General features: G+C 48.7%; 1 protein-coding gene across 1 annotated transcript; it reads right to left on the reverse strand.

Moving 5' to 3' along the window:
* Positions 1 to 1,107: 1,107 nt before the first annotated feature.
* CHST13 (carbohydrate sulfotransferase 13) lies at positions 1,108 to 27,783 on the reverse strand. Its single transcript, XM_047826740.1, has 3 exons — positions 27,623 to 27,783; positions 8,043 to 8,122; positions 1,108 to 2,629 (listed from the first exon to the last, which is right to left on the reverse strand). Exons 1-3 carry the CDS (start codon positions 27,717 to 27,719, stop codon positions 1,784 to 1,786), a joined length of 1,023 nt encoding a protein of 340 aa, XP_047682696.1. The 5' UTR covers positions 27,720 to 27,783; the 3' UTR covers positions 1,108 to 1,783.

Raw genomic sequence — 27,783 nt, forward strand, 5'->3', positions numbered from 1 at the left:
CAGCTGACCAGGATGTGGTGTGGGACACGGTGTGGGTATAGCGTACGGGGGAGCACGTGGGCAACAGGGGGCCAGGAACAAGGACACAGAGCCTCCGGGCATGTCACAGGCCCAGCCCCTCCCCCCTCCCCCTGGTAATGGTTCAGGATCCTGGGCTTTCCACAGCCCTCCAGTGAGTGGGGTGAGACTTCACAGGGAGCCCAGAGGCAGCCCCTCCCCAAGTTCACAGGGCTGGGTGCCACTGAGCCCCACTGGGAGGGCCCAGGACACAGTGGCCGTGAAGGCCTCAGCAGGCTCCTGAGAAGAGGGAACTCTAGGACAGGCCTGGAGGGAAGAGCATCCACTGCAGACACAGGGAACATCAACAAAGCCTGAGGCGTGAATGTGACTGAGTTGCCGGTCCCGGCCAGCCTGGCCCTGTGACCAGGCTCACAGCCCCTCACTGCAGGGTGTGGGGGCACCACCAGAGAAGTTTGGCCTCATCCCTGCCAAGCTGTCTTACCTCAGCTGTGTTCTGCTGTCTGTTTCTCAAACCTCAAGCGTACCCTGCCCTGTTCTTCCCAAAGTACTGGCATTTTACTTTATCATCCAGGGAAACTGAAAAAGGACACCATATATTCAACCAGTCACTAAGGGGACTTTCAGTCCTTCCTAAGGGAGCACTCCCACAGCTGGCTGTCTTCCCAAAGCCAGAAGGGTGGATACTCATTGCCAAGTGGCCTGACACACGCTGCAAATACACACACACACACACACACACATACACACTGAGCTGGTTTCAGCTTTGATCTTCAGCCTAAGCAGATCGAAAGGTTAGACTTCCCCCCCAAGTTCTCCCAGTTGCCCCTCCAGGCAGAATTTAGCACGCCCCATTCACAGTGCACAGACTCCTTACCCCGCTGCCCATATAGCCCTTCACACCGGTGCGCTGCTGTGAAGATAACCCAGGCTCTCCGTCTCTCTCTCGCCTGATCTTCCTGACCACCTGGCATTTTTGTGCCATTTAGCAGCAAAGGAAAACTGAGGCTCAGAGGTTTGAGATCCCCAAGATCGGACAGCCCCATGCAGCAGAGCAAATGGCAAAGTGAAGCAGAGAAACTCCAAACGTCAGAAAATAACAAAACGTTTATTTCAAAAACATGAACTCCCCAGCTCACCAAGGTCCTATAAAACCGGGCACCATTCTGAGCTCTGTGAGCACACACGGAAGACTTGGGATCTGGCCAGACTGAGGTCAAAGGTGGGGCCAGACACAGTGCTGCTCTGTGACAGGCAGAGTGGAAGGCAACTCAGGATGGGCTCCAGACCCATGCCCACTGGCACGGATGGCTCTAGCCTGAGCCCAACGAGGGACAGGGATGTGACCACCAAAGCAGGTGAGGTGAAGAGGTCACACCGAACCATCATTTCTGCTCTGTTGCACCACAGACAGGTTTGGGGGCAAAGCCGACCCCCCAAAATGGCCTCAAACGAAAACAGACTAGTTATTCAGTGCTCTCCCATCCAGGGGTCTAGAGAAAGGCCGTTCAGCTGGAGCAGAAGAAGCAAGCGTCAAGTGACAGGCAGTCACACAAGGTGGACTGCACCTAAACCTGGCCAGGCGTGCTGGCCAAGCAGGGAATCGCGGGGGCAGTGGTGCTTAGAGTGGAGTCCCGGGCGGGTGGCACCAACATGGAGGTGCAGGGGGCGGTGGGGGTGGGGACCACCAGAAATGCACACTCTCCAGTCCCCCCGAGACCCCGGGGCATCCACATGCCAGGCTCCGCCGCCGGGACTCTGCGGCCTAGTGCAGCCGCAGGTAGGAGGGAGCAGAGTAGTTGAAGAGCAGGAAATCCATCCTGTAGAGGTCATAGAGACGCCGCTGGTAGAAGGGGCTGATGTCCCGGAAGAGGCGCTCGGCGAGGTCGCGCGCGGCGGCCGCCTTGGCCCGGGGCGGCGGCGCCGGGAAGCGCAGGCCCGGCGCGCCCACCAGGTCGAGCACGAAGGCCGCGTCCTCCGCCAGCGTCTCGAACTTGCCCACCACGTCGTAGCGCAGGCGGCACGGGTGGCAGAGCGCGTGCGCGCGCTCCCAGTGCTCGTTGAAGGGCTCCTCGCGGCGCGTGCGCGGGTCCAACAAGTAGGCCAGGAACTCGGCGAAGCGCACGTCGTGGCCGCGGGCCAGCGCGTCCGGGTGCGCGCGCGGCCGCAGGCGCCGCACGATGCGCGTGCCGTAGCGCCGCTGGAAGGCGGCGCTGTAGGGCCGCGCCAGCTTGTTGCGGTAGGCCGACGCCAGGCGCTCGAAGGGCTCGCGCACGAAGAGGAAGGCCAGGTAGGCGCGCAGGCGCCGGTTGATCTCGGCCGGGCTGAAGTCGGCCAGCGAGGGCAGGCGGCCCGGCGCGTGCGCCTCGTGCGCGGGGATGGCGCGCGGGTCGCCTCGGCCGCGGCCGCTCAGCGCCAGCAGCACGCGCTTCCAGTTGGTGCAGGCCACCTTAGGCACGTAGCAGTAGAGCAGGCCGTGCGCGTCGTCCACCAGCACGTGCCGCAGGTCCTCGGGCCCCAGCAGGCGCTGCCGCCGTGTGTGGCGGCTGCAGGCGCGCCGCAGCAGGTCGCGCCGCTGCCGGTGCACCTCGGCCATGGCCGAGCGCGGGCCCTGTGGGCGACAGGTGGGGGGACGGACGGGTCAGCGCTGCGGGTCCTGCGCCCACCCGGACGCGGCGAAGGAATGGGGGACTGAAACCCCAGCAACTGCCACTGATCGCTCTGTGATTTGGGACCCAGGGATCTGTCCTGGACCTGAACTTGGGGGGAAATGGCTCTAACCTCGCTGAGGCGCGTGGAAGAATGTGACAAACAAGTGTTGGGCGCTCAGGACCGAGGAAGGCCTCGAATGAATATGACCACATCAGAGTAAACCTGATAAAGAAGTTATATCATCAGAGTGGTAAGGGTGGGCGCAGATTGAACATCCGCTCCCTTTTTACTGAAAGGATAGTGTATACGAACGGTATACTTTAAATCCATATAAAGAGTTGAAAAATGCAGCCACCTGCAGGCTACTGAGATATTTTTTGTTCAATGATAAAATTAGCTACTTCTGTATGTTCCTGCGGGTCTTGATTTCTTTTTATTACCACCAACCATCTCTAATCTCAGTGCCTGGGCAGGAAGCTTGCCCTCTCTGAAGCCTGTCTCTCCTCTGTGAGATATTAACATCGAGCGTTTATCTAGCACCCACTGTGTGCCAGAAAGTCTTCTGTGCACTTTAGGACTCTATTAATTAGGTAGTATTCGGAGACCCAGGCCAGCCCCTCCTAGCCTGCCTCGGCCATGCTAAGACCCAAGCCACCACCTCCCACCCATCCCTCCTCCTTTCCTCAAGTCCCTTCTGCACTAAACAGGTTCTCTACTTCCAAGACTAACCCTCCAACCCCCCTCCCACCCGTCCTCTTCCTGGTTCAGGAGTTTCTAGGAGAGTGTTTTTAATTCCTCAGAATTGTCTTTAAAACCTTCAAGACATAATAAAAAAAAGACAACAAACATTGTTGATGATGTGGGAAAATGGAACCTTCATTCATTGCTGCTGAGGGTGTAAAATGATATAGCTGTTGTGGAAAGCTTGGCAGCTTCTCAAAAAATAATAAATAAACATATGATCCAGCCCTCCACATCTAGGTATATACCAAGATAACTAGAAACATATGTCACACCAAAACTTGTAAATAATGTTGACAGCAATGTTATTCATAATAGCCAAAAGGTGGAAACAACCCAAATGTCCACCAACAAAGAATGGATAAATAGTATGTAGCATATCCATACAATAGAATATTATTCAGCCAATAAAAGAAATTCTTTTTTTCAGTGTTTATTTTGAGAGAGAGAGACAGTGAGAGCGAGCATGGGGGAGAGGTAGAGAGGGAGAGAGAGAATCCCAAGCAGTCTCCATGCTGATAGTACATGGGGCTCAAACTCACAAACCATGAGATCACGACCTGAGCCAAAATGAAGAGTCGGGTGCTCAACAGACTGAGCCACCCAGGCGCCCCCAAAGGAAATTCTGATACACCCTAAAACATGGATGAAACTTGAAAAGATTGCCCATGTTAAGTGAAGGAAGCCAGGCACAAAAGGCCATATGTTGTCGGATAGATTCCATTTATAAGAAATGTCCAGAATAGATCCATAGAGACAGAAAGCATATTGCTAGTTGTCAGGGGCGGGTGGGAGGGGACAAGGGGGAGTGACTGCTAACTGGTGCTGGGTTTCTTTTCTGGAGTCACGAAAGCCTTCTGCAATTAGAGTGGCAACAGCTATGCAGCCTTGTAAATACACTAAAACCCATTGAATTGTACACTTTAAAAGTGAGTTTTATGGTATTTGAGTTATATCTCAGTTAAGAAAAAAGCCTTCTGAGTGCTTCCATTGCAAGGGGACAAAGCAGCCTCTGAAATGGGGGCACACTGTACCCCGTGCCTTCATGAGAGTATCTGACACTGGGGGGAGGGGGCAGGGAAGTGTGTGTGTGTGTGTGTGTGTGTGTGTGTGTGTGTATGCGCGCACGCGCGCACGTGTGCGTGTATGCTCAGTTGTGCTTCTGGTGCCTTTAAAAGCATCCTGCAGACTGGGGCGCCTGGGTGGCTCAGTCGGTTGGGCGGCCGACTTCAGCTCAGGTCACAATCTCGCGGTCCGTGAGTTCGAGCCCCGCGTTGGGCTCTGGGCTGATGGCTCAGAGTCTGGAGCCTGCTTCCGATTCTGTGTCTCCCTCTCTCTCTGCCCCTCCCCCGTTCATGCTCTGTCTCTCTCTGTCTCAAAAATAAATAAACGTTAAAAAAAAAAGCATCCTGCAGAAATCCAAGATACTAGGGCACCTGGGTGGCTCAGTCGGTTGAGTGTCCGACTTCAGCTCAGGTCATGATCTCATGGTCCATGAGTTCAAGCCCTACATCGGGCTCTGTGCCAACAGCTCAGAGCCTGGAGCCTGCTTCGGATTCTGTGTCTCCCTCTCTCCCCCGCTTGCCCTTTGTCTCTGTCTCTCTCTCAAAAATAAACATTAGAAAAAATAATAAATCCACGATACTTTAAGTGAAAAAGCTGAAATACAGAACAAGAGTCAACACCCCACACTTTGGGTTTAAAAAGGGTTGGGGAAGGAAATAAATGTTTCAAAAAAGGATAGGTTGTGGGGAGCCTCTCTTTTAGATATATATTGACATTGTCCCAGAATAAACAAGGCTGTGATTTGCTTCCAAATAATCCCAGGTAGGAGTGGAGGGGAGAAGGGTCTGGATGAAATAGGACTGGATAAGAGTTGATGACTGTTCAAACTGGGTGATGGCAACATGGGGGTTTAATGTACTTTGTACTTCTGTATATGTTTGAATTTTTCACAATTCAAACATAAAGCAGAGAGAAAGGACATATATGCCCTGCAGGTGTGATTTTGGCAAAGTGACCTGAGCACATGACTGAGCACTGGACACTACACACATACCCAGAACGTGCCTGGGAGGACATACAGGAAACTAACTGGTCACCTCCAGGGGTCAGCAGGAACAGGGTGGGAAGGAGAGGTACTCTTCACTGTATGTACCTTTTTGGAGGTTGAATGCCCTATCAAAAGGTGCTTATGTCACCTTTTCAAAATCGCACTGAAGGGTGGCTGCGAAGTTCAGCCACGGCTGTGGGGGGCCTGGGAGGATCCCCTACCCTCTAAGGCAGACTCACAGGGTTGCCCTCAGAAGCCTGGCTGCACACGAGTGCCAGGAGAGGCTGCATCCAGGTGCCCCACAGCCAAGGTCTGCTGTCAGCTTCCAGACAACCCAACATATTTCCTATGGCACGGAATACTGGCCATCTCCCCACCTGTTGGGCCACCTTCCCTGCCAGCAGACCTCAATTGTGGTAGGTCGTGTGCCTAGCCTTGGGGAAGAACCAGTCACAGCAACCTCACACAACTTCACAAAAGCTCTGGGGCCAGCGGTGCACACGTAGCTTGGATTTGACCAAGGAGATTACAGGAAAGTCTGCTAGATGAGTCCCAGGAAAGACTTCAGCACAAAAAGAGAGGGCCCTTGAAGAAAAAAACCTTTGCCTGCCCCCTCCCTTTCTGCTTGGGGCTACTGTCCTAGGAGGAGAGGTCCAGAGCCCTGGCAGTCAGATTGCAGTCAGGAGACAGCAAGACATGAAACAGATATCAACATCCAGACGATGACGATGCGCAACATGTTGATGCTGTTCCAGAGGGCTGGCTGGTCTCTGAGCATCTTGGGAAGTAAACACCGACTGTCCTAATGGCTTAAAGTCAGCTTTTCTGTCGCTTGGAGCTCCGTAAATACCAAGACGGGCAATGTTATCTCCATACAAGTGAGAAAACTGAGGCTCAGAAGAAATGAGTTGACTACAGCTCTCGAGTACGGAAGCTGGAACTCTCAACTCAAGCCACTTAGGACTCAGAAGCTGCCACTACGCCTGCTGGTCCAGGACCAAATCCTGCAGCTACAACTCTCATCTCTCCCGGCCTGATTGGACTCAGCTGCCTGGATCCTTAGCGTGGCTCTGGTCCTTATGAGCTCTGTCACCTTCTCTGTGTCCTTGGCCTCCCTTTGCCTCAGTTTCCTCATCTTTAAACAGGGAAAACAACAGCCCTACAGCCCTACCTTGTAGGGTTGCCATGAGGACTAAATATGTTCACAGAACTGAAGTGTCTGGTACACAGCACTCACTGGCCGGATTATTTTTATTACTTTTATTTCTCAGCTGCAAGGTGCTAAGCTCCCAGGGCCTTGCGCCCAACAGTCAGTGTGACCTCAGGTCGTTAGGGGGCTGAGCCAACTCCATCTGACCCTCAGGAGCCTGTGGAACTAGCGGGGCCCAGGATCCTACAGAGAGCTTGGCCTGCCCTCAGCTTGCTGTGTGGTCCAGAGCAAGCCAGTCACCCTCTCTGAACCAAGGCCTCTACACCTGCAACCCAAGGTCAGATAAGCTCCACAGGCCCCTTTGGCTCAGCACTTAGGGATTCAGTGAACAGCTACCTACCTAACCTGTCTGATCATTCTCCCCAGCTTAAAACCCTCTATGGCTCCCTCTTACCCTTGCCCCACCTGCCAGGCACCACCAAGCTGCTGCCTACTCCTGGCTCACCTCACACCTCCTCTTCCGTTGCCCCCTCACCTCTAGGCACTCGGCCCCCTACTGTTTGTTTCTCAACATTTTTTCAGCAGTTCTCAGCTCCAATGTCCTTTTCTCAGAGAGGCTCCCCTCCCCCCCCACAGCCCCCAATCTAAACGAGAACCCTCCTGGTCGATCTCTTATTGCACCTAGGGCTGCCCTGATGCAAACGAGTCACAGGTTAATGCAGGTGGCAATGGGATGATGTCTTCCCCCCCATGGGAATGTCAGCTGCACCAGGTCAGGGACCCAACTGACCTGCTTGCCGCTGGATCAGCAGCATCCCGAGCACAGACTGCACACAGTAGGTGGTCCACACATGCTGTCTGAATGGGTGCCTCTCCTTGTACATGCTGGGGTGTGTGTGAGCCAGGGGCCTGTGGTTCTCAGTGGGGTATAACCATGGCGGGGAGGGGGACTGGGGTTTGTGGGGGCTCCCAGCAGGCCCAGAGCAGAAGTGGAGTGCACGGGCCAGCAAGCCTCCCGGTCCGTGTGCCTGAGAACACTGCGAGGGCAGGGGCTACTGCCTGTTTCCCTACCACAGCGGGTACTAAAATCTGGGGGTTCACTTAATTACCGTCTCCCCACTAGACCTCCTAATGGTCTGCTTCAGTCTTTCATACCCACAATGCACACAAGAGTGTCTGGCACAGTGTGGCCTCAGTCTGTTGTTGGGTCAATGGTGGAGGGTGGGTGGGCGGATCTCCCAGCTTGCCCCAAGATTTGCCCTTGTCACAGGCATTCTCCTCTCTGCACAGAGCCTTGACTACCGAGGAAGCTTCGTCATGCCCTCTTGCGGGCTCCAGTCCCATGACAGCAGGTCTACACGTGGGCTTTCAGGTTCCCGGGGCTGGAGGTAGAGGGAGGCATCACTGGGTGGGTGTCTGTCCACCTACCTGGTCCACGTCATACAGCATCTGCAGGGGACTCCTCCTCTTCCCACTGAGCCAGCCAGAGCCCAGGCTGTTTTCAAATGCTGTGGGGCACAAGGAAAGAGGCATCCAATGGACTGGCTGTGGCTCTCGGGGGGCTTGGACACATCTGATCTACCTCTGGGAATCAGTTTCCCTGTTGTGTCTCACCTGCCTCCAGGGGGCTTGGTGGAGTGTGGGGCACTGATAGGTCCCCTGACCCACCAGGGCAGAGTACTTGGTATCACTCCTGCCCCATGTCCTGCCCTTCAGAGTTGGAGGATGCCAGGCAGGCAGCGATGAGAGGAAAGGTGTTATCCAGCCCTCTGGTGAAGGCCTGACCACCTACTGTCTCCATCTGCCTTCATCTCATGCCCCACCCCCACCAGCCCCATGACCACGGAGCCCGAAGGGAATCACCAAGCTAGCTGCTGTCCAGGCAGCCAGAAAGGGCTGGGTAGCAGGAGAGGTGGCACAGCCAAACTCAGCTTCTCCAATGACAGCCCGCCAGGTCACATGACTGCCGTGGGCTCCTACAGGAGCCTGAACTTCCCTGGCCAGTGTGTATGCCACTTCCTGGTAAATGCAGGTTTCACCTGGTGTCAGACTGGAAGACAGTGGGCAGGGATACTGTCTATCTGTCTCAGTACTGCACTCTTCAATCTTAAAACTACCACAAACCCTGCTTACTAAATTTATTCTTTTACTTTAAATGTGTCTTAAGGAATATCTTCCTACATATTCAATTAATATGAATATATTCTTAGTATATAGTTGACATAGGTAAGCATAGGTTTACGATCTTATGCTTCTTGATCATATTTTTCTTAAATATGATTAAATATGATTATACTTGTTAATAAATGAATAAAGTATATGCAGTCTTCAAAAAAGATCACCAAAATCGGCAAAACTTTAGCTAGACTGACTAAGAAGAAAAGAATGACGTCTCTGGGGCAGCCATTCTGGAAAACAGTATGGAGTTTCCTCAAAAAATTAATAAACTACCCCACAACCCAGCAATTGCACGACTAGGTATTTATCCAAGGGATACAGGTGTGCTGTTTCAAAGGGGCACATGCACCCCAATGTCTATAGCAGCACTATCGACAATAGCCAAAGTATGTCCATCGACAGATGAATGAGTAAAGAAGATACACACACACACACACACACACACACACAATGGAGTATTACTCGGCAATCAAAAAGAGTGAAATCTTGCCATTTGCAACTACGTGGATGAAACTAGAGGGTATTATGCTAAGTGGAACTAGCCAGTCAGAGAAAGACAAATATCATAGGACTTCACTCATACGAGGACCTTAAGATACAAAACAGATGAACATAAGGGAAGGGAAGCAAAAATGATATAAAAGCAGGGAGGGGGACATAACATAAGAGACTCTTAATTACGGAGAACAAACTGAGGGTTGCTGGAGGGGTGGTGGGAGGGGGGATGGGCTAAATGGGTAAGGGGCATTAAGGAAGACACTTGTTGAGATGAGCACTGGGTGTTATACATAGGGGATGAATCAGTGGAATCTACTCCTGAAATCATTGTTGCACTATAGGCTAACTAACTTTGATATAAATTAAAAAATGAGCACTGGGTGGGTCAGTCAGTTAAGCGTCTGATTTCGGCTCAGGTCATGATCTCACGGTCTGTGGATTCGAGCCTCAAGTTGGGCTCTGTGCTGACAGCTCAGAGCCTGGAGCCTGCTTCCGATTCTACATCTCCTTTGCTCTCTGCCCCTCCCCCACTCACACTCTGTCTCTCTCTCTCCCTCTCTCTCTCTCAAAAGTAAAATAAACATTAAAAAATTAAAAATAAATTTAAAATTAAATAAATATAATAAAAATAAAAATAAATAAAAATGAAAGGCTGGTACCATCACAGTGACCCTAGCACATGTGCACATGGTTAAATGCTGTGTTTTTTTTTTAAATAAAGGCATCTCTGGGAGTGGGGGAAAGAATGAAGTCTCAAATTAGTAAAAACAGGAATGAAAGAAAAGCTATTAGTACTGAATCTTACAGAAATGAGAAAGGTATGAACGATTATACAAAAGCAAATTAGATAACCTACATGAAATGGAAAGAGTCCTAAAAAGATGCAAATTCCTCACTCAAAAGAAACAGAAAATCTCAATGACATATAACAATACATTGAAATAGTAATGGAAAGAAATTCCCACAAAGAGAAGCCCAGAATCAGATAACTCACTCCTGAATCTTATCAAATATTTAAAGAAGAATTAACACCAGTATCTTCTAAACTCTTTATGCCCCTCAAAAAAACTCCCAAAAAACAAAACAGAATGGGGGAGGGAAAATACCTCCCAACTCATATATGAGCCCAGTACTACCCCGATACCAAAACCAGACAGAGACATCACAAGAAAGCTACAGAGCAGTATCTCTTATGAACATAGATGCAAAATCCTCACAAACAAAACAAAACAAAACAACACATCAAACTGAATCCATCAACATATATGTTTATATATGAAAAGGTTTATATATGTTTATATATGTTTATATATGAAAAGGTTTATATATGACCAAGTAAGGCTTATCTCAGGAGTGCAAAGGTGGTACAACATAAAAAAAAAATCAATCACAGTAATACACCATATTAATAGAATAAAGAAAAAAAACCCACACAATCATCATCAGTACAAGCAGAAAAAGTGTTGCACAATATCCAATACCCTTTCATAATAAAAACATTAAATAAACTAGAAATTGAAGGGAACCTCTTCAAGCGGATAAAAGCCATCTAGAAGCCATAGCTAACATATTTAATAGTGAAAATTGGATGCTTTACCTCTAAGATCAGGAACAAAACAAAGGATGCCCACCTTCACTATTTCTATTCAACAATGTACTAGAAGTTCTAGCCAGGGTATTGGGCAAGAAAAAGAAAGAAAAAAGGCATCCAGATTGGACAGGAAAAAGTAAAATTATGTGTATTCATAGATAACACGAATATATAGAGAATGTGTGTGTGTGTATTTGTGTAATCCACAAACTACTCGAGCTAATAAATTAGTTCAGCAAGATTGTAGAATAAAAGACCAATATACAATAGTAAATTGTATTTCTAAGTACTAGCAATGAATAACCCAAAATTGAAATTACAAAAACATCTCCATTTACAATAGCATAAAAAGAAAAATATTAAGGATTAAATTTAACAAAATAAGTGCAGAACTCATCGCTGAAAACTAAGACATCACTGGAAGAAATTGAAGACCTGAATGAATGGAAAAATATCCCATGTTTGTGGATTGGGAGATTTAATGTCATTAAGGTGGCAGTATTCCCCGATTACAGCTCTTAGCACATGGCAGACAGCTGTGCATGTGTTCCTGGAGTAGCTTACATACAGCATGCAGGAAGCGGGGTGGGCAAAAAGGATGCCATTCTCCAAATATCAGAGATCCATGCTTTGATCAGGTGTGCTTCCCCACGTTGTTGCAAGTCCCTCTCCCTCCACATAAAGTGACTTCCGAGGGACTTAAAAGGATGGTTCCCTTTTCTCCACCTTCCATTTTTCTCTTTTCCCCTTTTTGGGGAGCCAGGTATTAAACGCTAAAACATTCAAAGCAACGGCAAAAATGGGGAAAATTAGAAACTGACTGTGAATGCCCAGGGAGAGGCTCAGAAAAAGACCTAAGAAGACCTTAAATTTATAATGTGGGCTGAACCTCAGCACAGACAGCCTACAACAATCAGAAAAACAAAAACAAGCTAAAAATAGCAATCACCAAGTAAGAGAATCTGATTTCCACAGTTACTACATTATTAGATTCAAATGTCCAGTGTTCAACAACAGAAAAATTAGAAGTCATACAAAGAAAGAGGAAAGTATGGTCCATTCAGATGAAGAAAATAAATCAACAGAAACACCCTGAAAAATATCTGATGGCAGATATATGAGACAAAGACTATAAGACAACTGTCTTGAAGATGCTTAAAGAACTAAAGGAAGATGTGCAGAAAATCAAGAAAATGATCTATGAAAAAAATGGAATATCAGTAAAGATGTTAAACTAAGAAGAAATTCTAGAGCTAAAATGTACAATAACTGAAATGAAAAATTCACTGGTGGTATTAAAAGACAGATTTTAAGTAGGCAAAAAAAAGAATCAGTGAACTGGAAGACAAGACATGGAAATTACTGAGTATAAGGAACAGAAAGAAAAAAGATTAGAGAAGAATAAACAGAACCTAAGGGACCTGTGGGACAACATCAAAATCAACATACTCCTGTGGGAGTCCCAGGAGGCGAAGAGAAAGACAGTGACAGAAAGAATATCTGAAGACATAATGGCTGAAAACTTCTCAAATTTCATGAAAGACAAGAATATAAACATCCAAGAATCATAACGAACTCCAAGTAAGATGAATTCAAAGAGACTTGCAAATCAAACTTTCAAAAGACAGAGAATCTTGAAAGCAGCAAGAGAGAGACAACTCATCACTCATACAAGGGAGCCTCAATGAGATTATGAGTAGATTTCTCATCAGAAAGTTTGGAGGCCAGAAGACAATGAGATGATATATTCAAAGTGCTCAAAGGAAAACAAAAAGCACTGTCAATCAACAAACCTATATCTGGAAAAACTCTCCTTCAAAAGTGAGGGAGAGAGGGGCGCCTGGGTGGCTTAGTCGGTTAAGCGGCCGACTTCGGCTCAGGTCATGATCTCACGGTCCGTGAGTTTGAGCCCCGCGTCGGGCTCTGTGCTGACAGCTCAGAGACTGGAGCCTGTTTCAGATTCTGTGTCTCCCTCTCTCTCTGACCCTCCCCCGTTCATGCCCTGTCTCTCTCTGTCTCAAAAATAAATAAACATTAAAAAAAATTTTTTTTTTTAAAAAGTGAGGGAGAGCTTAAGACATTCATAGATATACAAAAGCTGAGGGAGTTCGTGATCTGTCCTGCCAGAAATGCTCAGGGGAGTCCTGCAAGATGAAATGAAAAGAAACTAGACAGTAACTCGAAGTTGTATGGAGAAGTAAATATCAATAATGGTAGATACACAGGCAATTATAAAAGATAATATTATTGTAACAATAGTTTGTAACTGTACTTTTTGTTTTCTATATGATTTAAAAGAAACTATATCTAAAGCAAAAAAAAAGAAAAACAATTATCAGTCTAAAAGCCAGTATTATTAACTCCAAATTTTTGTTTTCTATGTAATTTAAGAGAATAATGCATTTAAAAGAATTACTAGTTTCTGTGTGTGGGCATATAGTGTATAAAGATGTAATTATATAATAACAACTGAAAGGGATGGGGACAGAGCTGTAAAAGAGCAGAATTTCTCTACTTAGCAAGGTTAAAGTGGTATAAATCCAAAATACAACATATAATTTTAGGATTAAATGTAATCCCCATGGTAGCCACAAAGGAAGTCAGAAAGGAATTTACAAAAAGATAAACTGACTAAACACAAAAGGAGACAGTAATACAGGAAATGAGGGATAAAAAAAAAAAACAAACTATAAGGCATAGAGAGGACAAATAGCAAAATGACAGATGTTCCTCCTTATCAGTAATTACTTTAAATGTCAATGGATTAAACTCACCAAAATACAGACATGGGCAGAATGGATAAAAATACCTGACCCAACTCTATCTGTGTTCTACGAGACTCATTTGAGATCCAGTGATACAAACTGGATGGAAAAAAACTCCAAGCAAATAGTAACCAAAATAGAGCAAAGGTGGCTATATTAATATCAGACAAAATAGACTCTGAATCAAAGAAATTTATAAGAGACAAGTACTTTATATATGAATAAAAGTTTTAATACAGCAAGAAGCTAGAACAATTATGAACATTTACTTACCTAATGGCAGGCTATCAGAGTAAATGAAACAAGAATTGGCAGAATAGGAAGGAGAAATAGACAGCTCTACAATAATAGTTGGAGATTTCAGTATACCACTCAGTAATGAATTAAGCAATGAGATAGAAGATGAGGAGGGAAACAAAGGACTTACACATCACAATAAACCAAATAGATCTAATAGACACATACAAAACACTCTATCCAACAATAATAGCACACACATTCTTCTCTAACACATGTGGAATGTTTTCCAGGATAGTCTATATGTTGGGCCACAAAATAAGTCAGGATAGATCTTAAAAGGGGCGCCTGGGTGGCTCAGCCAGTTGGGTGTCCAACTTCAGCTCAGGTCATGATCTCACAGTCCGTGAGTTTGAGCCCCGCATCGGGCTCTGTGCTGACAGCTCAGAGCCTGGAGCCTGCTTTGGGTTCTGTCTCTCCCTTTCTCTCTGCCCCTCCCCCACTCATGCTGTATCTTTCCATCTCTCAAAAATGAATAAATGTTAAAAAAAAGTTAAAAAAATAAAAGACATTATATCATACAAAGTATATTCTCTGACCACAGCAGGATGAAGTCAGAAATCAATAACAGAAGGAAAACTGGAAAATTCACAAATCTGTAGTAATCAAAGAACACACTTCTAAACAACCAGTGGATCAAAGAAGAAATCACAAGGGAAATTAGAAAATACTTGGAGTCAAGGGCACCTGGGTGGCTCAGTCAGTTGAGCATCCAACTTTGGCTCAGGTCATGATCTTACAGTTCATGGGTTCGAGCCCCACAGTGGGCTCTGTGCTGACAGCTCAGAGCCTGGAGCCTGCTTCAGATTCTGTATCTCCCTCTCTCTCTGCCCCTCCCCCACTCATGTTCTGTCTCTCTCTGTTTCTCAAAAATGAATAAACTTAAAAAAAAAAAGAAAATACTTGGAAACAAAAATGAAAACAACATAAACTTATGGGATGCAGTGAAAGTGCTTAGGGGAAATTTAGAGCTATAAATTCTTACATCAAAAAAAAAGGGGTGCCTGGGTGGCTCAGTCATTTGAGGGTCCAATTCTTGATTTCAGCTCAGGTCATGATGCCAGGGTTGTGGGACCAAGCCCCACTGTAGTTTCACACTGAGCATGAAGCCTGCTTAAAATCCTCTCTCCCCTTCTGCCCTTCCTCTCTCTCTAAAATAAATTAAAAATAAATTAACAAATGAATGAATGAATGAACAAGCAAACAAACAAGAAATATCTCAAATCAGCAACCTAAGTTCATAACTTAAGGAACTATAAAAAGAAGAAAAAATAAACCCAAAGCTGGCAGAAAGAAGGAAATAATAAAGATTAGACCAGAGACAAATGAAATAGAGAATAGAAAAATAGAGAAAGTCAATAAAATCAAAATTTGGTTCTTTGGAAAGACCCACAAACTGACTACCCTTTAGCTAGATGGACCAAGAAAAACAAGATTCAGCTTACTAAAATCATAAATGAAAGTGGGACATTACTACTGACCCTACAGAAGTAAAAAGAACTATAAGAGACTACTATGAACAATTGTATGCCAAAACAATTGGATAACCTAGATGAAATAGACAAATTTCTAAAATGTACGAAGTACAAAATGTACTAAGATGAAGTAGTAGAAAATCTAAATACATCTATAACGAGTAAGGAGACTGAATCAGTAATAAAAATTTTCCTGACAAATAAAAGCCATGGACCTGATGGCTTCACTGGTGAAGTTTATCAAACATTTATAGAAGAACTAATGCAAATCCTTCTCAAACTTTTGCAAAAATTATAGAGGAGGGAACACTTCCTAATTCAATTTGTATGGCCACTAATAACTCTGGGTGCGGGGGGGAGGGGGGAAGGGAGGCAGACAAAGGCACTACAAGAAATGAAAACAATATCTCTTATTAACATTGATGCAAAAATCCTCCACAAAATACTAGAAATACAAGTTAAACAGCATATTAAAAGATTATATATCATCACCAAGTGAGCTTTAGTCCCAGAATGCAAGGATAGTTCAACATATAAACATCAATCACTGTACTACACTATATTAAGAGAATGAAGGAGGGAAAAAAAAAACCACACAATCATCTCAATTGATGCAGAAAAACCATTTGACACAATTCAGCATACTTTCATGATAAAAAAGAAAACACTCAAAACAAACAAACAAACAAACAAAGAACAGAAGGAAAGTACCACAGCACAATATAAACCATATATGAAAAACCCATGGCAAACATCAGACTCAATAGTGAAAAACTAAAAGCTTTTCCTCTAATCAGGAACAAAGCAAGGATGCCCATTTTTGCCACTTCCATTCAACACAATATTGGAAGTTCTAGTCAGAGCAATTAGACAAGAAAAAGAAATAAAAGACATCCAAACTGGAAGGAAGTAATAAAATTGTTTCTGTTTGCAGATGATATGATCTTATATGCAGAAAACCCTAAAGATTCCACACACAAAAACTGCTAGAACTGATAAATGAGTTCACCAAAGTAGCAGGATACAAAGTCAACCCACAAAAATCATTGCATTTCCATATACAATAAAAAATATGAAAAGGAAAGTACAAAAAAAATTCCATTTGTAATAGTCTAAAAAAGAAGAAAATACTTAGGAATTAACTTAGCCAAGGAGGTAAAAGACTTGTACAATGAAAATTACATAACACTGCTGAAATAAATTAAAGAAGACACAAAGAAATGGAAACACATCCCATGTTCATGGATTGGAAAACTTAGTATTGTTAAAATGTCAATACTGCCCCAAATGATCTGTAGATTCAATGCAGTCCCTGTCAAAATTCCAATGACGTTTTTTGCACAAATAGAAAAACCCATCCCAAAATTCAATAGGACCCCAAATATCAAAAAAAAAATATCTTGAAAAAGACCAAAACTGGAAGATTCACACTTCCTCATTTCCAAACTAACTACAAAGCTATAGTAACAAAACAGTGGGTGCTGGTGGAAGGACAGACATATAAAGAAGAGAAGAGAAGAGAAGAGAAGAGAAGAGAAGAGAAGAGAAGAGATGTGTCCAGAGATAAACTCTTACATATATGGTCAAATGCTTTTTGATAAGGGTGCCAAGACCATTCAGTGGGGGAAAGAACACTCCTTTCAACAAATGGCATTGGGAAAACTGGATGTTCACATGAAAAAGAATGAAGCTGGACCCTTACCTCACATCATATAGAAAATTTAACTCAAAATAGATTAAAGGCCTAAATTTAAGACCTAAACAATAATACTCTTAGAAGAAAACATAAGACAAAAGCTTCATGACCTTGGATTTGGCAGTGGTTTCTTGGATATAACCAAAGGCACAGGTAACAAAAGAAAAAATAGATAAATTGGACTTGAAAAATTTTTAATTCTGTGCATTATGGGAGACAACACAGAATGGGAGAAAACTTTTGTAAATTATGTATCTGATAGGGGATATATAAAGAACTCCTAAAATTGAACAACAAAAAATTCAACTCAATAATGGGCAAAGGACTTGAATAGACATTTCTCCAAAGAAGATGTATAAGTGACCAATGAGCACATGAACAGATGCTCAACATCACTCATCATTAGGGAAATGCAAATCAAAACAATAATGATATACCACCTCACACCCATTATTATGGCTACTATCAAAAAGAGAGAGAGAGAGAAAAAAAAACAAGTGTTGTCAATGTGGAGAAATTAGAACCCTGTGCACTGTTGGTGGGGATGTAACATGGGGCAGCTGCTATGAAAACAGCATGGAGGCTCCACAAAAAATCAAAAATGGAATTAACAGAACACAGCAATTCCACTTCTGTGTACATACTCAAAAGAGTTGAAAAATCAGGGTGTCTAAGAGGTATTTGCACACCCATGTTTTTAGCAGCATTATTCACAAAAGCTAAAACATGGAAGCAACCCAAGTGTCCATCAAGAGATGAACGGATAATCAAAATGGGGTCTATTCACACAACGAATATTATTCAGCCTTGAAAAGAAAGGAAACTTTGACACAGGCTACAACTTGGATGAGCCCTGGGGAGATTATGCTGAGTGAAAGAAGCCAGTCACAAAAGGACAAATCATGAAGGATTCCACTTAGTACCTAGAGTAGTAAAAACCATCGAGCAAAAAGCAGATGATGGTTGCCGGGGTGGCAGAGGGGAGAATGTGGAGTATTTAATAGGTGCAGACTTTCAGTGTTACAAGATGAAAAGAGGTCTGGAATGATGGTCACACGACACTATGAATGCATTGATATCACTGAACGGTACACCTACAAACTATTAAGGCAGTAAAATTTATGTCATGTGTATTTTACCACAATAACAAAAGGTGAGCGAAAGCAAGTTAAGCGTTAAGCATTGAATTACCCTATGACCTAGCAATTCCATTCCTAGGTACATGCCCAGGAGAACTGAAAACAACGTTCACACAAAAACTTATGCACAAATGTTCCCATGGAATTATTTTTAAAACCAAAACCTCAGGTTCCATTAACTGATGAGTGGATGAACACTGTGGTCCATCCATACAAAAGAATATTATTCGTCCATACAAAGGAAAGAGTACTGACGCTGGCTTCAACTTGGCACATAGATGAGTGGGTGCTAGGGGTTGGGGGTGCTGGGGGAAATCACTGGGAAAGACGGGAGTCACTGCTACTGCTAATATTCTGGAATTATAGAATGGACATACCGCACAACTGTTAAATACGCTAAGAAACCACTGAACTGTGTCCTTTGAAAAAGTGATTTTATGGAGTGAGAATTAAAGCTCAATGAAAATAAAATTACTGATCACCAAAAAGGATATATGCAAGACCATTTTATGCAAATCTAGCTTACAAATGTAAATATATTGGATGGCTATCATAAGATATTCTTGAACTCACAAGAACATTGCATGTTCATAACAAGAATACCTTCAAGAATTCAGGGTCATAAGAGAAAAGAATATATCCATAAGAAGAACAGACGTTTCCATGACCCTTGGCTTTCAATAAAATGAAGGACCTAAAAAATGCTGCCAAGAAGAACACATTCACTGAAAAGATTTAAGACATGTTTTTGACGAACAAATAAACTTGGAAAATTTGATTAACTGAAAATTTGATTATCTGTTGGCAAACTGACCATGAGTAGTGGTTGTCAAACTTTAGCATGCGTGGGGGCCAACGAAAACACAGAAAACACTTGTTCTAGTCCGGGCGGTCTGGAGGGGGACCCAGGAATCCACATGTGTAACAGCCCCCCTGGTCATGCTGATGCTGCTGGCCCAGGAGCACACCTGGAGAACCCCTATACTACAGCAAAGCCTGGTGGAGGCTGGCTGAATGAATGCATAAATGACAGATTTACGTTGCCTTGGCCTCCAGAACCTTCTGTGTGCACCAGAAGCCCACTGTCCAGGGCCTCTGGCAGCCTCAGGCTCCTTCCCCACTCCAGTGTCCTTGGAACAAGGTCTGGGCTCTTCTGTAGCCAAGGTGAGGGGAGGGCCTAATTGTGTCCTGTGATTCACCAATGGCCCTAGGACTGGAACTTCTGTCTCCCGGCAGCTGGACGTGTCCCAGGAACACCACTGTCATCAGAAAATGAGCTGACCAGGGGGCAGCCATGTTGGCTGCGCAGGGAGGCCCCAGGCTTGGGGCTGGCAGGTTGGCTTAAGTATAGCAGCAGCCACCAGGAGATGCTATGTCACATTAGCACAGCACCATTCACAACCCGGGGAGGCAGGGTACCCTTCTCACCATTCTGCAGATGTGTTACCTGTAGCCCGAGGTCACCCAGTGATGAGCTCCTCTGAGGGCCACAGCTGGGTTTGAGGAAGGGCTGGTACCCACGGCGGCTGGGGGGGGAGGGGGGGGGGTAGGAGGTGCCCCCAGGGACTGTGAAGCAAACCTAGGTCCATTTCTACCCCAAGGCCCCACAACTTGGAGGCACCCAGCCTTCAAAAACACCAACCCTTGCATGGGGCCTCTCATTTCCTGCTCAGGCCACAGCCTGCAGGAAAGTGCGTCCTATACCAGACCTCAGGGGCCAGTGGGTGGAGGGTCACAGGGAGCAGGCACCAGAGTGAGGTCCTATTTATAGAGTAGCTGTGGCCAGTGATTACAGGGCTGGGCCACCTCCGCCCAGCCCCACCTCTTCCCACCACACAGATCAGAAGAACTTATAGTCCAGTGGGATGGGCAGGCTGGCCAGGGAGGAGGACGGATAGGACTAGGAGGGCCAGAAGGGGATTGCCTTGAAGATCCCTCGATCCGGCCCCCAACTCTGGAAAGCTGGGGGCTTGGCTCTGAGGGCAGGGTGGCCCAAACAGGGCCACAGTGAGGCATCCCCCAACCTCCACTCTGGTTTCCCCAAGCCTCTCTTGGCCTGTGTCCTCCAATGTGCAGCCCCTCCACTAGGCTTCAGGTCCCAGGCTCCCTCCCAAGGGCACCACGGAACACACAAGCCAGGGAGAGCCAGGCGGCAGGCCCAGTCTCACAGCCAGGGAGGGGCCTGGGCCAGCCCAGGGGAGTCACAGGCAAAACCACCATGGGGTTCTGCTTTGAAAAAGGAGACAAAAATAGCAGAAGATTGTATGGGGAGGCGGGGGAGGGTGGTGGAAGGGAGGTGGGAGGGACGAGGGGGTGCCAAAGACACAGAGAAAGAGACAGAGCTACACACAATGACAGGGACAGAGGCTGGGAGAAGGAGAAACAGATCACAGCAGTAAAACAGCTGGAGTTTTGAAATTGCTCAAAGCAAACCAGCTGGGGTTGAAAGGGAGGAAGCGATGCGGTGTGAGCTGACCACAGTCTGGGAGAGCCCAGCACCCATGCCCAAAGGGATCCTGGCCCTGAAAACCATGCAGCCCTGGCCTCAAGAGCAGACCACAGTCCTGATCCAGTAGGTCGGTGCAAAGACAGCCCAACACCCTGCGGTGCCCGCTGCATGAAGGCAGGAAGCCCCTAGGAGGGCATGGCAGTCGGCAAAGGAGGCAGGGTTTGGGCAGGGTCACGGGAACCAGGGAAGAAGCACCTGGGGCACAGCCCTAGGGTCGGCCAGTGCCTGGCACTGAGCTCGGCACACATTGACACTGGTATCAGGTAGAAACCGTTCTTATCTGCATTTGACAGATGGGGAAACCAAGGCTCGGAGAGGGAAAGAAACAGGCCTGAGGCCTCACAGCAAGCAAAGGCCAGAAAAAGGATTTGACCCCGGGCCATAGTGCACGTATGCTTCTGAGGGCACATCTCTTGGGCACCCATCCTGCCCAGCACACAGCCCCTCCCAAGCTCACCAGAACTGCAGGCAGGTGGGTGAACTGCCACACAGGGAAACTGAAAGCAGAAACCGGTGAGATGGTCCCTGGCACACCCACCCCTAAGGAAAGGCTTTGGCTGCCCCTTGCAGCTGGGCAGGGTGTGGGGGTGGGGGGCACAAGGCATTCTGTGGGCCATTTGAAACTTCACCATTTGGGAGAGAAACACTGTTTGGTGATTCCCAGTCCAGTGAGTGAAGATTACGACACATGGTTTCTGGTTAATAAGTTCTAGCTGGGCACAGTGTTGCAAGATCAGACAGGCAGGGGCAGCCAGGCCCAAACAGCGCTGACAGGCCCCCGGGGACCTTGCTGGGGGAGGGGGGAGGGCAGGTTACCCCAGCCCATTTGGTCCCCCAGGTGACCTGGGACTTCCAGGGTGACCTGCATGCCCCAGGGTCAGGGACATCCCCTCTGGCAATCAGGCTCAGGGAGGAACACGTTGACAAGCCCTTCACAAATAAAAAACAATCCCACTTTTTTTTTTCCCTGAAGAGAACTAGAGATCTCTCCACTTGTACTTAAAACTCAAACTCTATTTGTTGAACTCCACCTGGAATGGAACCCCTCATCTGGCCAGCTCATTCTTGGGTATATTCTTATCACCTCTGCCTCCAGGATGGTTAAGAACTGCCCCTATCCCACCCCCCTGCCCCCTTGCCTCCTCCGTCCAGGACAGTCACAGAAATCTCCTCACTCAGGAGACTCAGAAATAGGAGGCTATTTCTCTTCCCTCCACCTTGGTGATCTTAAAACCTCCATGGCTTCCCACTGGGTAACAACAAATTCCTGCTTCTTCCCAGAACCCTCCTGGTCCACCTCTCTCCTCCCCCCCACCCCAACCCCAGCTCCAGCCACACTGGTCCTTCTGCCAATCAGTGAACACATTAGGGGCATTCCCACCTCAGAGCCTTTGCACTAACTGTTCTTTCTGGCTGGGATGCTCCTCCAGGAACCCCTATTCTTTAGAGTAACCCTTCTTGTTCAGATTTCAACTCGGATGTCCCCTCTAGAAAGAGGGTCTCTCCAAAGAGCAGCACTCCACGTCAGGACCTTTCCCAGGTCTCTCCTTTTAATTTATGTGTGGCATTTATTACCGCTGAAACAATGGGGTTTGTGTATGGGTTGATGTCTGGCTGCCTTTCCAGAAAGTTGACTCTGTAAAAAGGGACTGTCGTGTTTTCTTGTTACCCCTGTAACTCACCTAGTGCCAATGAATAATTTATTTAAAGACTGATAGCCCCTCATGGCCATAAGGAGAGTGCCCCCAACTCTTAGCCTGCCATTCAAGGCCACCCATGACCGGCCCCAACTTAGAGTATACTTCTGGCTTCCACCCTACCACCTCATCTCATGAACCCTGAGCTCTGCCCACAGCACATCCCTTAGCACACCAGGCCTTTTCACTCCTCCATTCTTTTGTCTGTGCCATTCCCTCTGCCCCAAATTCCCTTTCCTCATTTTCCCACCTGGTGAAGTCCTATGCAGCCTGCAAAGCCCAACCCAAATACCCCAGCCTATAGAGTAGAAAGCATAAGGGTTAGGGCTTTAGACTAGGATTAAATCTTGGCCCTCACACTTCCTAGTTGGGTGAGCAAGTCACTTTCCTTCTCCTGATCTTAGTCTCCTTCTCTGCAAAATGCAATTACCAATCCGTACTCTAGTGAGCCATCCATCTTGCCAGTTAACCTTTTCTCATGGTACTTTCTGGAGGCCCGGATGGTGCCTCTGAGCCCTGGGAACACTGACAGTACCTGAGAATGGACCGCAGTGTGGGAGCATCTATCGATTTGGCTGCCAGCAGCCACTCCCACTCCTTTTGCTAGCCTGCTGGGCATCCCTCCGGAAGCAACCTGCTTACACTCCGTCCACGTGGTTCTGATAGGCTCCCTCCTCCAGTAGCTGCTGGGATAAGCAGGTGACCAGGCCTAGCCAATCGGAGCATTCCATCCCTTTCTGCCACAGCAACTGTCCCTCAGAGGTGGACACCACGGGATCCAATTCAGGCCAATGAGACACATCCTTGGGACTCTGCCTAGAAATCAGTCAAGAGCCCTTCTTTTGGACTGAGGCAGTTAAAAGTGAAGCCATTGCAGAGAAAAGCCAAACCTAGAGCTGGAGACAAGGGTTCCACCCCTGGATCCACCCATGCCTGAAGGCAGCCTCATCTGGCTTAAGTGGGCCTGAGTTGAGATGTCCTCACTGAGACACTGTGACCTGTGACGGCCCAGGGCCAGGACTGGGGAAGGAGTCAGAGCATGCAGAGTTGGGCACTGGGACCCCACTGTGCGAGGACGATGAGGGAGAGCCTATGGGACGGGGTCCTGCAGGGGGCTCAGTGGGAGGCAGTGGACACAGGGCATCCAGGGGGCAAGCTGTCTGCTCCTGGCTCTAGCTGCCCCTGCGAAGGTCCCTGGCTTCTGCACTGAGAGGCCCTGTTCAGATCCAAGGCCAGGCCCATGTCATAGACCCACCTCAACCCTGGCACCCTGGCTCCCCAGGAGTCATCGGGCATTTCTGCATTTATTCTGCATAGGACCAAAATACTGGTTTTTCATTAAAAGCAATGGCTGCCTCCAGGGCCACTACGCTGCCTGAGAGGTGCCCCGACCATCATAGACCCCTGTGCTCTGAACAGTTGTCTCTGTGGCCCGAGTCCCCAGGTGCTGTGGTGCCAGAGAAGGAAGGGGACAGAGAGGGAAAGGGAGAGAAGCCCTGGGCCCTTCCCCACCTGGAAACCCTCCAAGAAGGACAGTGGGGGAGAAGATCTCTGTTAGCACACATCATCCCAGATCTCAGACAGGAAGCATTGGACCCCAGGAGAAGGGAGGTGGCCTGGAGGAAAGGAAGACAGCAATCCAGCCTGGAAGGGACAGGTGGCCTCCCCTGGGAATCCCCTCCATCCAACCTTCTTCCACACTCTCCCTTCCCTGCCCCCAACCCCAGGTCCCCTGAAAGTGGACAGAGCCTTCCAACTCCAGGAAAGATGCTCAACCCTGCAAACCTAGGAAAGGACTGAGGAGGGAGGGAGGTGAGGGTGGAATCCGGCACTGCCCAATGAGGCCCCTGTGAAGCAGCGGGTGGGGGATTTGAATTGAGACTCTCCCTCAGTGTGTCTCTGGGGGCAGAGGATGCAGACCAGCAATTTGGATGTTTAAAATTTTTTTTAATGTTTTATGTATTTTTGAGAAAGAGTGTGAGTGGGGGAGGCACAGAGAGAGAGGGAGACACAGAACGTGAAGCAGGCTCCAGGCTCCAAGCTATCAGCACAGAGCCTGACACGGGGCTTGAACCCACAAACGTGAGATCATGACCTGAGCTGATGGTTAGATGAAGTCAGATGGTTAACCGACTGAGCCACCCGGGCACCCCTGGATTTTTAATATTAAAAACGTAAGGTCTGCAAGGGCAGGTATATTAGTAAGTTTTGTTCCCAGCCCTAGAAAGGCACCTCGCATGAGCACGTGCCCAGCAAATCCATGGTCAACAGGGTTGCACAAAAGGACAGCCTTCAAGCCCAGGTTTGGACACAGAGGAAGCAAAAGGCAGAAGGGGATGAGGGGTGACAGTGGAAGCGCCACTGGGACCCTGGGGTGAGCCTGGGGTGTCGAGGGCAGCAGTATCCTGGGCAACTGTCCCACCTTGCCCCAGCATCTTCCTCGTCCCCAGGACCTTGAGCACTAGGTCAGCACTGATGGTGTCCTGGGGGCTCAGGGATGCCATGGTGGGCTACTCCAGACTTCCCCACTAGTAAATGCACATTAGGGGCCCCAGGCCTCTAGTGGCAGTCCTTTAGGTGTCCCCTGCCCAACTACTCTGGAGAAGGAGGGGACAGTGCCAGACCTGTGTGCATGCCTGGAGGAAGATGCTAAAGTTCCTCCTGTGCTCTGGAGCCCTCTTCTTAGCCCAGAGGCCCACCACACCCTTCACCCCCTTCCAACTCAGAGCACAGCTTCGGGAACAACCTCAGAGCTGCTGGAGGCCCTATGAGGCCACTTTCAGAGTCCCCAGACAGCAGGATCTGCCTCTAGCTGGACGGTTGGCAGGAGAAGGCCTTTCCACCCAGCTGTCTCCTCTCCAGCTCTGCCAGGTGCCTGCAGATCCAACATTAGCACACCCTCCTCACTGGCTTCTGAGGTCAGGGGCTTTAGCTCATGGCTCAGGAGGAAAAAGAGCCAGCAGAGTAGGTTGGGTAGGTTGGTCTGATTAACCCTCTTTTGTCCAGGGTCACCCTCAAAGCTATGATGAGTGAAGACAGACTATGGGGAAAGGTCTGAGCACCTAGCAGGAGCAAGAGGGCCTCTGGGAGGCAGGCGGGGCTGCACTATGGGAGCCTGGAGAAGAGGCCCATCCCAGTCTCAGGGCAGTGGAAGCAGGCGTCAAGTAGGGTCTGTCAGACTGGGTAGGGTGAGGCCAGCGTGGTGGGTGAGAAGGTCGTGGCCAAGGGTATTCACGCAGCAGAGAATCTCAGGCGGGGACATAGCATGGGCAAAAACTAGGAGAGGGACCACGCGTCACCCTCTCTAGCTCCTGCTCTCCTGGATTTTGCAGAAGAGAGTCAAAAGGAAGAAAACGCAGAAGGTAACCAGTACCTGGGCTCATTTCTTCTCTCTCAAACCTGGGTAGAGGAGGTGGCAGGAGAGAAGAGTCCAAGCAGGGGAGACACAGAGACATAAATATGCCTACCCCAACGTGCCTACTCCTCTATAGATACCCCCAGACACACACCCCACACACCAGGGCCCAAATGCTTTAGCCTTCTGTCTCTCTCACACCCCACGCCAGCGGCTGAGCCCTGAGAGTCCAGGTCCTGAGTAAACATTTGTCTATGAATGACTGGGTAGACAAAGACTGTCATGGCCACAGACCCTAGGACCACAGCCCACACTGCTAGGGGACACTCTGCTCTGCTAAGACATAGGAGTAGGAGCACCTGCCATGAATCAGGAGCACTCTAAACCAGGAGCACCACTCCCAGATAGCCCACCTGCTCATGGAACGGGGTGGTGATGGAAAGACTGACAAGACTGACCACAGCTCCCTCCCGTGAGCTTGGAGAGGTGTCCAGGTCTGGGAGGCTGGGTCCAGGCATGCAGGGAACAGTGTGATCGGCAGGGTGACTGGGTAGAACTCTGGTGAACACACTAGGGAGTCCTCCCTAAGCCCTGCTCACCTGGACCCCAGCCAAACCCTGGCCTCCAGCCCAGAGGCAGTCATGGAGGTTGGAGGGAAAGCAGGAGAAGGAAGCCCCGCCCCCCAAGATGAAGGGAGCAGTGTCACCCCTAAATCATGACAGCCGGCATGATGAAGAGACTCAGGATTCTTCCACTATCTCATTTAATTTCACTTCCCCGAAAGACCCATAAGGAAGAACCTGAGCACTCCATTTGAAAGATGGGAGTACTGAGGACCTGGGGGGGGGGGGGGGAAATAGGTCATCCAGCAGGTAAGATTGTGGAATGACCCTTATCCACTAACCTAGACCCAGCCAGGTGGGTGAGTGCCCCCCAAAACACAGACTCCTCAGCTCGATCTCTTGGGCCACCCTCACTGCCCACAGTCCCTGTCCACCCTGGGGCGTGGTCACTTACTCCCTGAGACCCTGTCTGTGAGGCTCCAAAGGTGACACTCCAAGGATTGTCACAGAGCCCAGTGGAGACCTACCCCCTGAGCCCCCAAAGCCCCCCAACACACTCACACCAGGGAAAGGCAAACAGAGCCCGAGGTGGGAACAGGCTGCTGACTGGGCATCTCAAGCCCCAGGCAGGCGGCTAGCCAGCAGGCAAGTCACCCACACCTGCCCCTCAATCTCTCTGCCTTAGTTTCCCCCTTTGGGGAGGAGATGAAGTGAGTTAAGACTACGCAGAAGCCTGGCCCAGGGCAGCTACCACGCGCTGCAGGGTCCTGACTGGCTGCCTCAGTTTCCCCAACCAGACCGTGCAGTGCGTGCAAAGGAGCCCCAGGTCCTCCTGGGTGTGAACTTCGGGGCGGAGCGGGGCGCTCCAGGCAGCAGCGCCTGCGGCTGAGGGGGACCACCTGAAGGACCGGGCAGCGTCAGGTTTCCCCAACCCACGCTGCACCGCTTCGGTCAAGGGGCCTCCGGGCGCCAAGGGGTGCCGGCGACGTAAACGAGGCTGCCTTCCTGGGTGGGCCCGATGCCCTCTGCCACCCACAACGGACCCGGGGCCCCGGGCTGCGAGCCCCGAACGATCACCCCTCGCGGGCGTTGGGAGACCAACTCCCAAGGGCGGCAAGACCCTTTCAGGGAGCCGGGGCTTGGGCGGGGGGACGCCTAGAGCCTCCCTGGGCCCACCCACCCCTACCCCCCAGCGCGGGAGGGGACAGCAGGTGCCCCCCGTGGAGGGGCCCGGTGGGCACTCACCCGGGCGCAGGGCGCGGGGCGCGGCGCCCAGAAGTAAGAGCGCGGCACCCAGACACGCGGCCGCCAGAGCGCGCCGCCGCCAGCAGCGCCTCCCCATGCTGTGCGGGGCGCGCGGGGCTGCGGGGCGCGCGGGGCTGCGGTCCCCCTGGTCCGGCGGGGGC

The sequence above is a fragment of the Prionailurus viverrinus genome, chromosome A2 (assembly GCF_022837055.1).
Source record: "Prionailurus viverrinus isolate Anna chromosome A2, UM_Priviv_1.0, whole genome shotgun sequence".
NCBI lineage: Eukaryota > Metazoa > Chordata > Mammalia > Carnivora > Felidae > Prionailurus > Prionailurus viverrinus.

What these genes read in the sequence shown, in the direction of transcription:
- CHST13 (XM_047826740.1), bottom strand. Translation starts at nt 27,719, where the DNA reads ATGGGGAGGCGCTGCTGGCGGCGGCGCGCTCTGGCGGCCGCGTGTCTG. An exon ending in GCCCCGCGCCCTGCGCCCGG is followed by an intron (nt 8,123 to 27,622) that starts GTGAGTGCCCAC and finishes TGTGCCCCACAG; the next exon opens with CATTTGAAAACAGCCTGGGC. An exon ending in TGCTGTATGACGTGGACCAG is followed by an intron (nt 2,630 to 8,042) that starts GTAGGTGGACAG and finishes TGTCGCCCACAG; the next exon opens with GGCCCGCGCTCGGCCATGGC.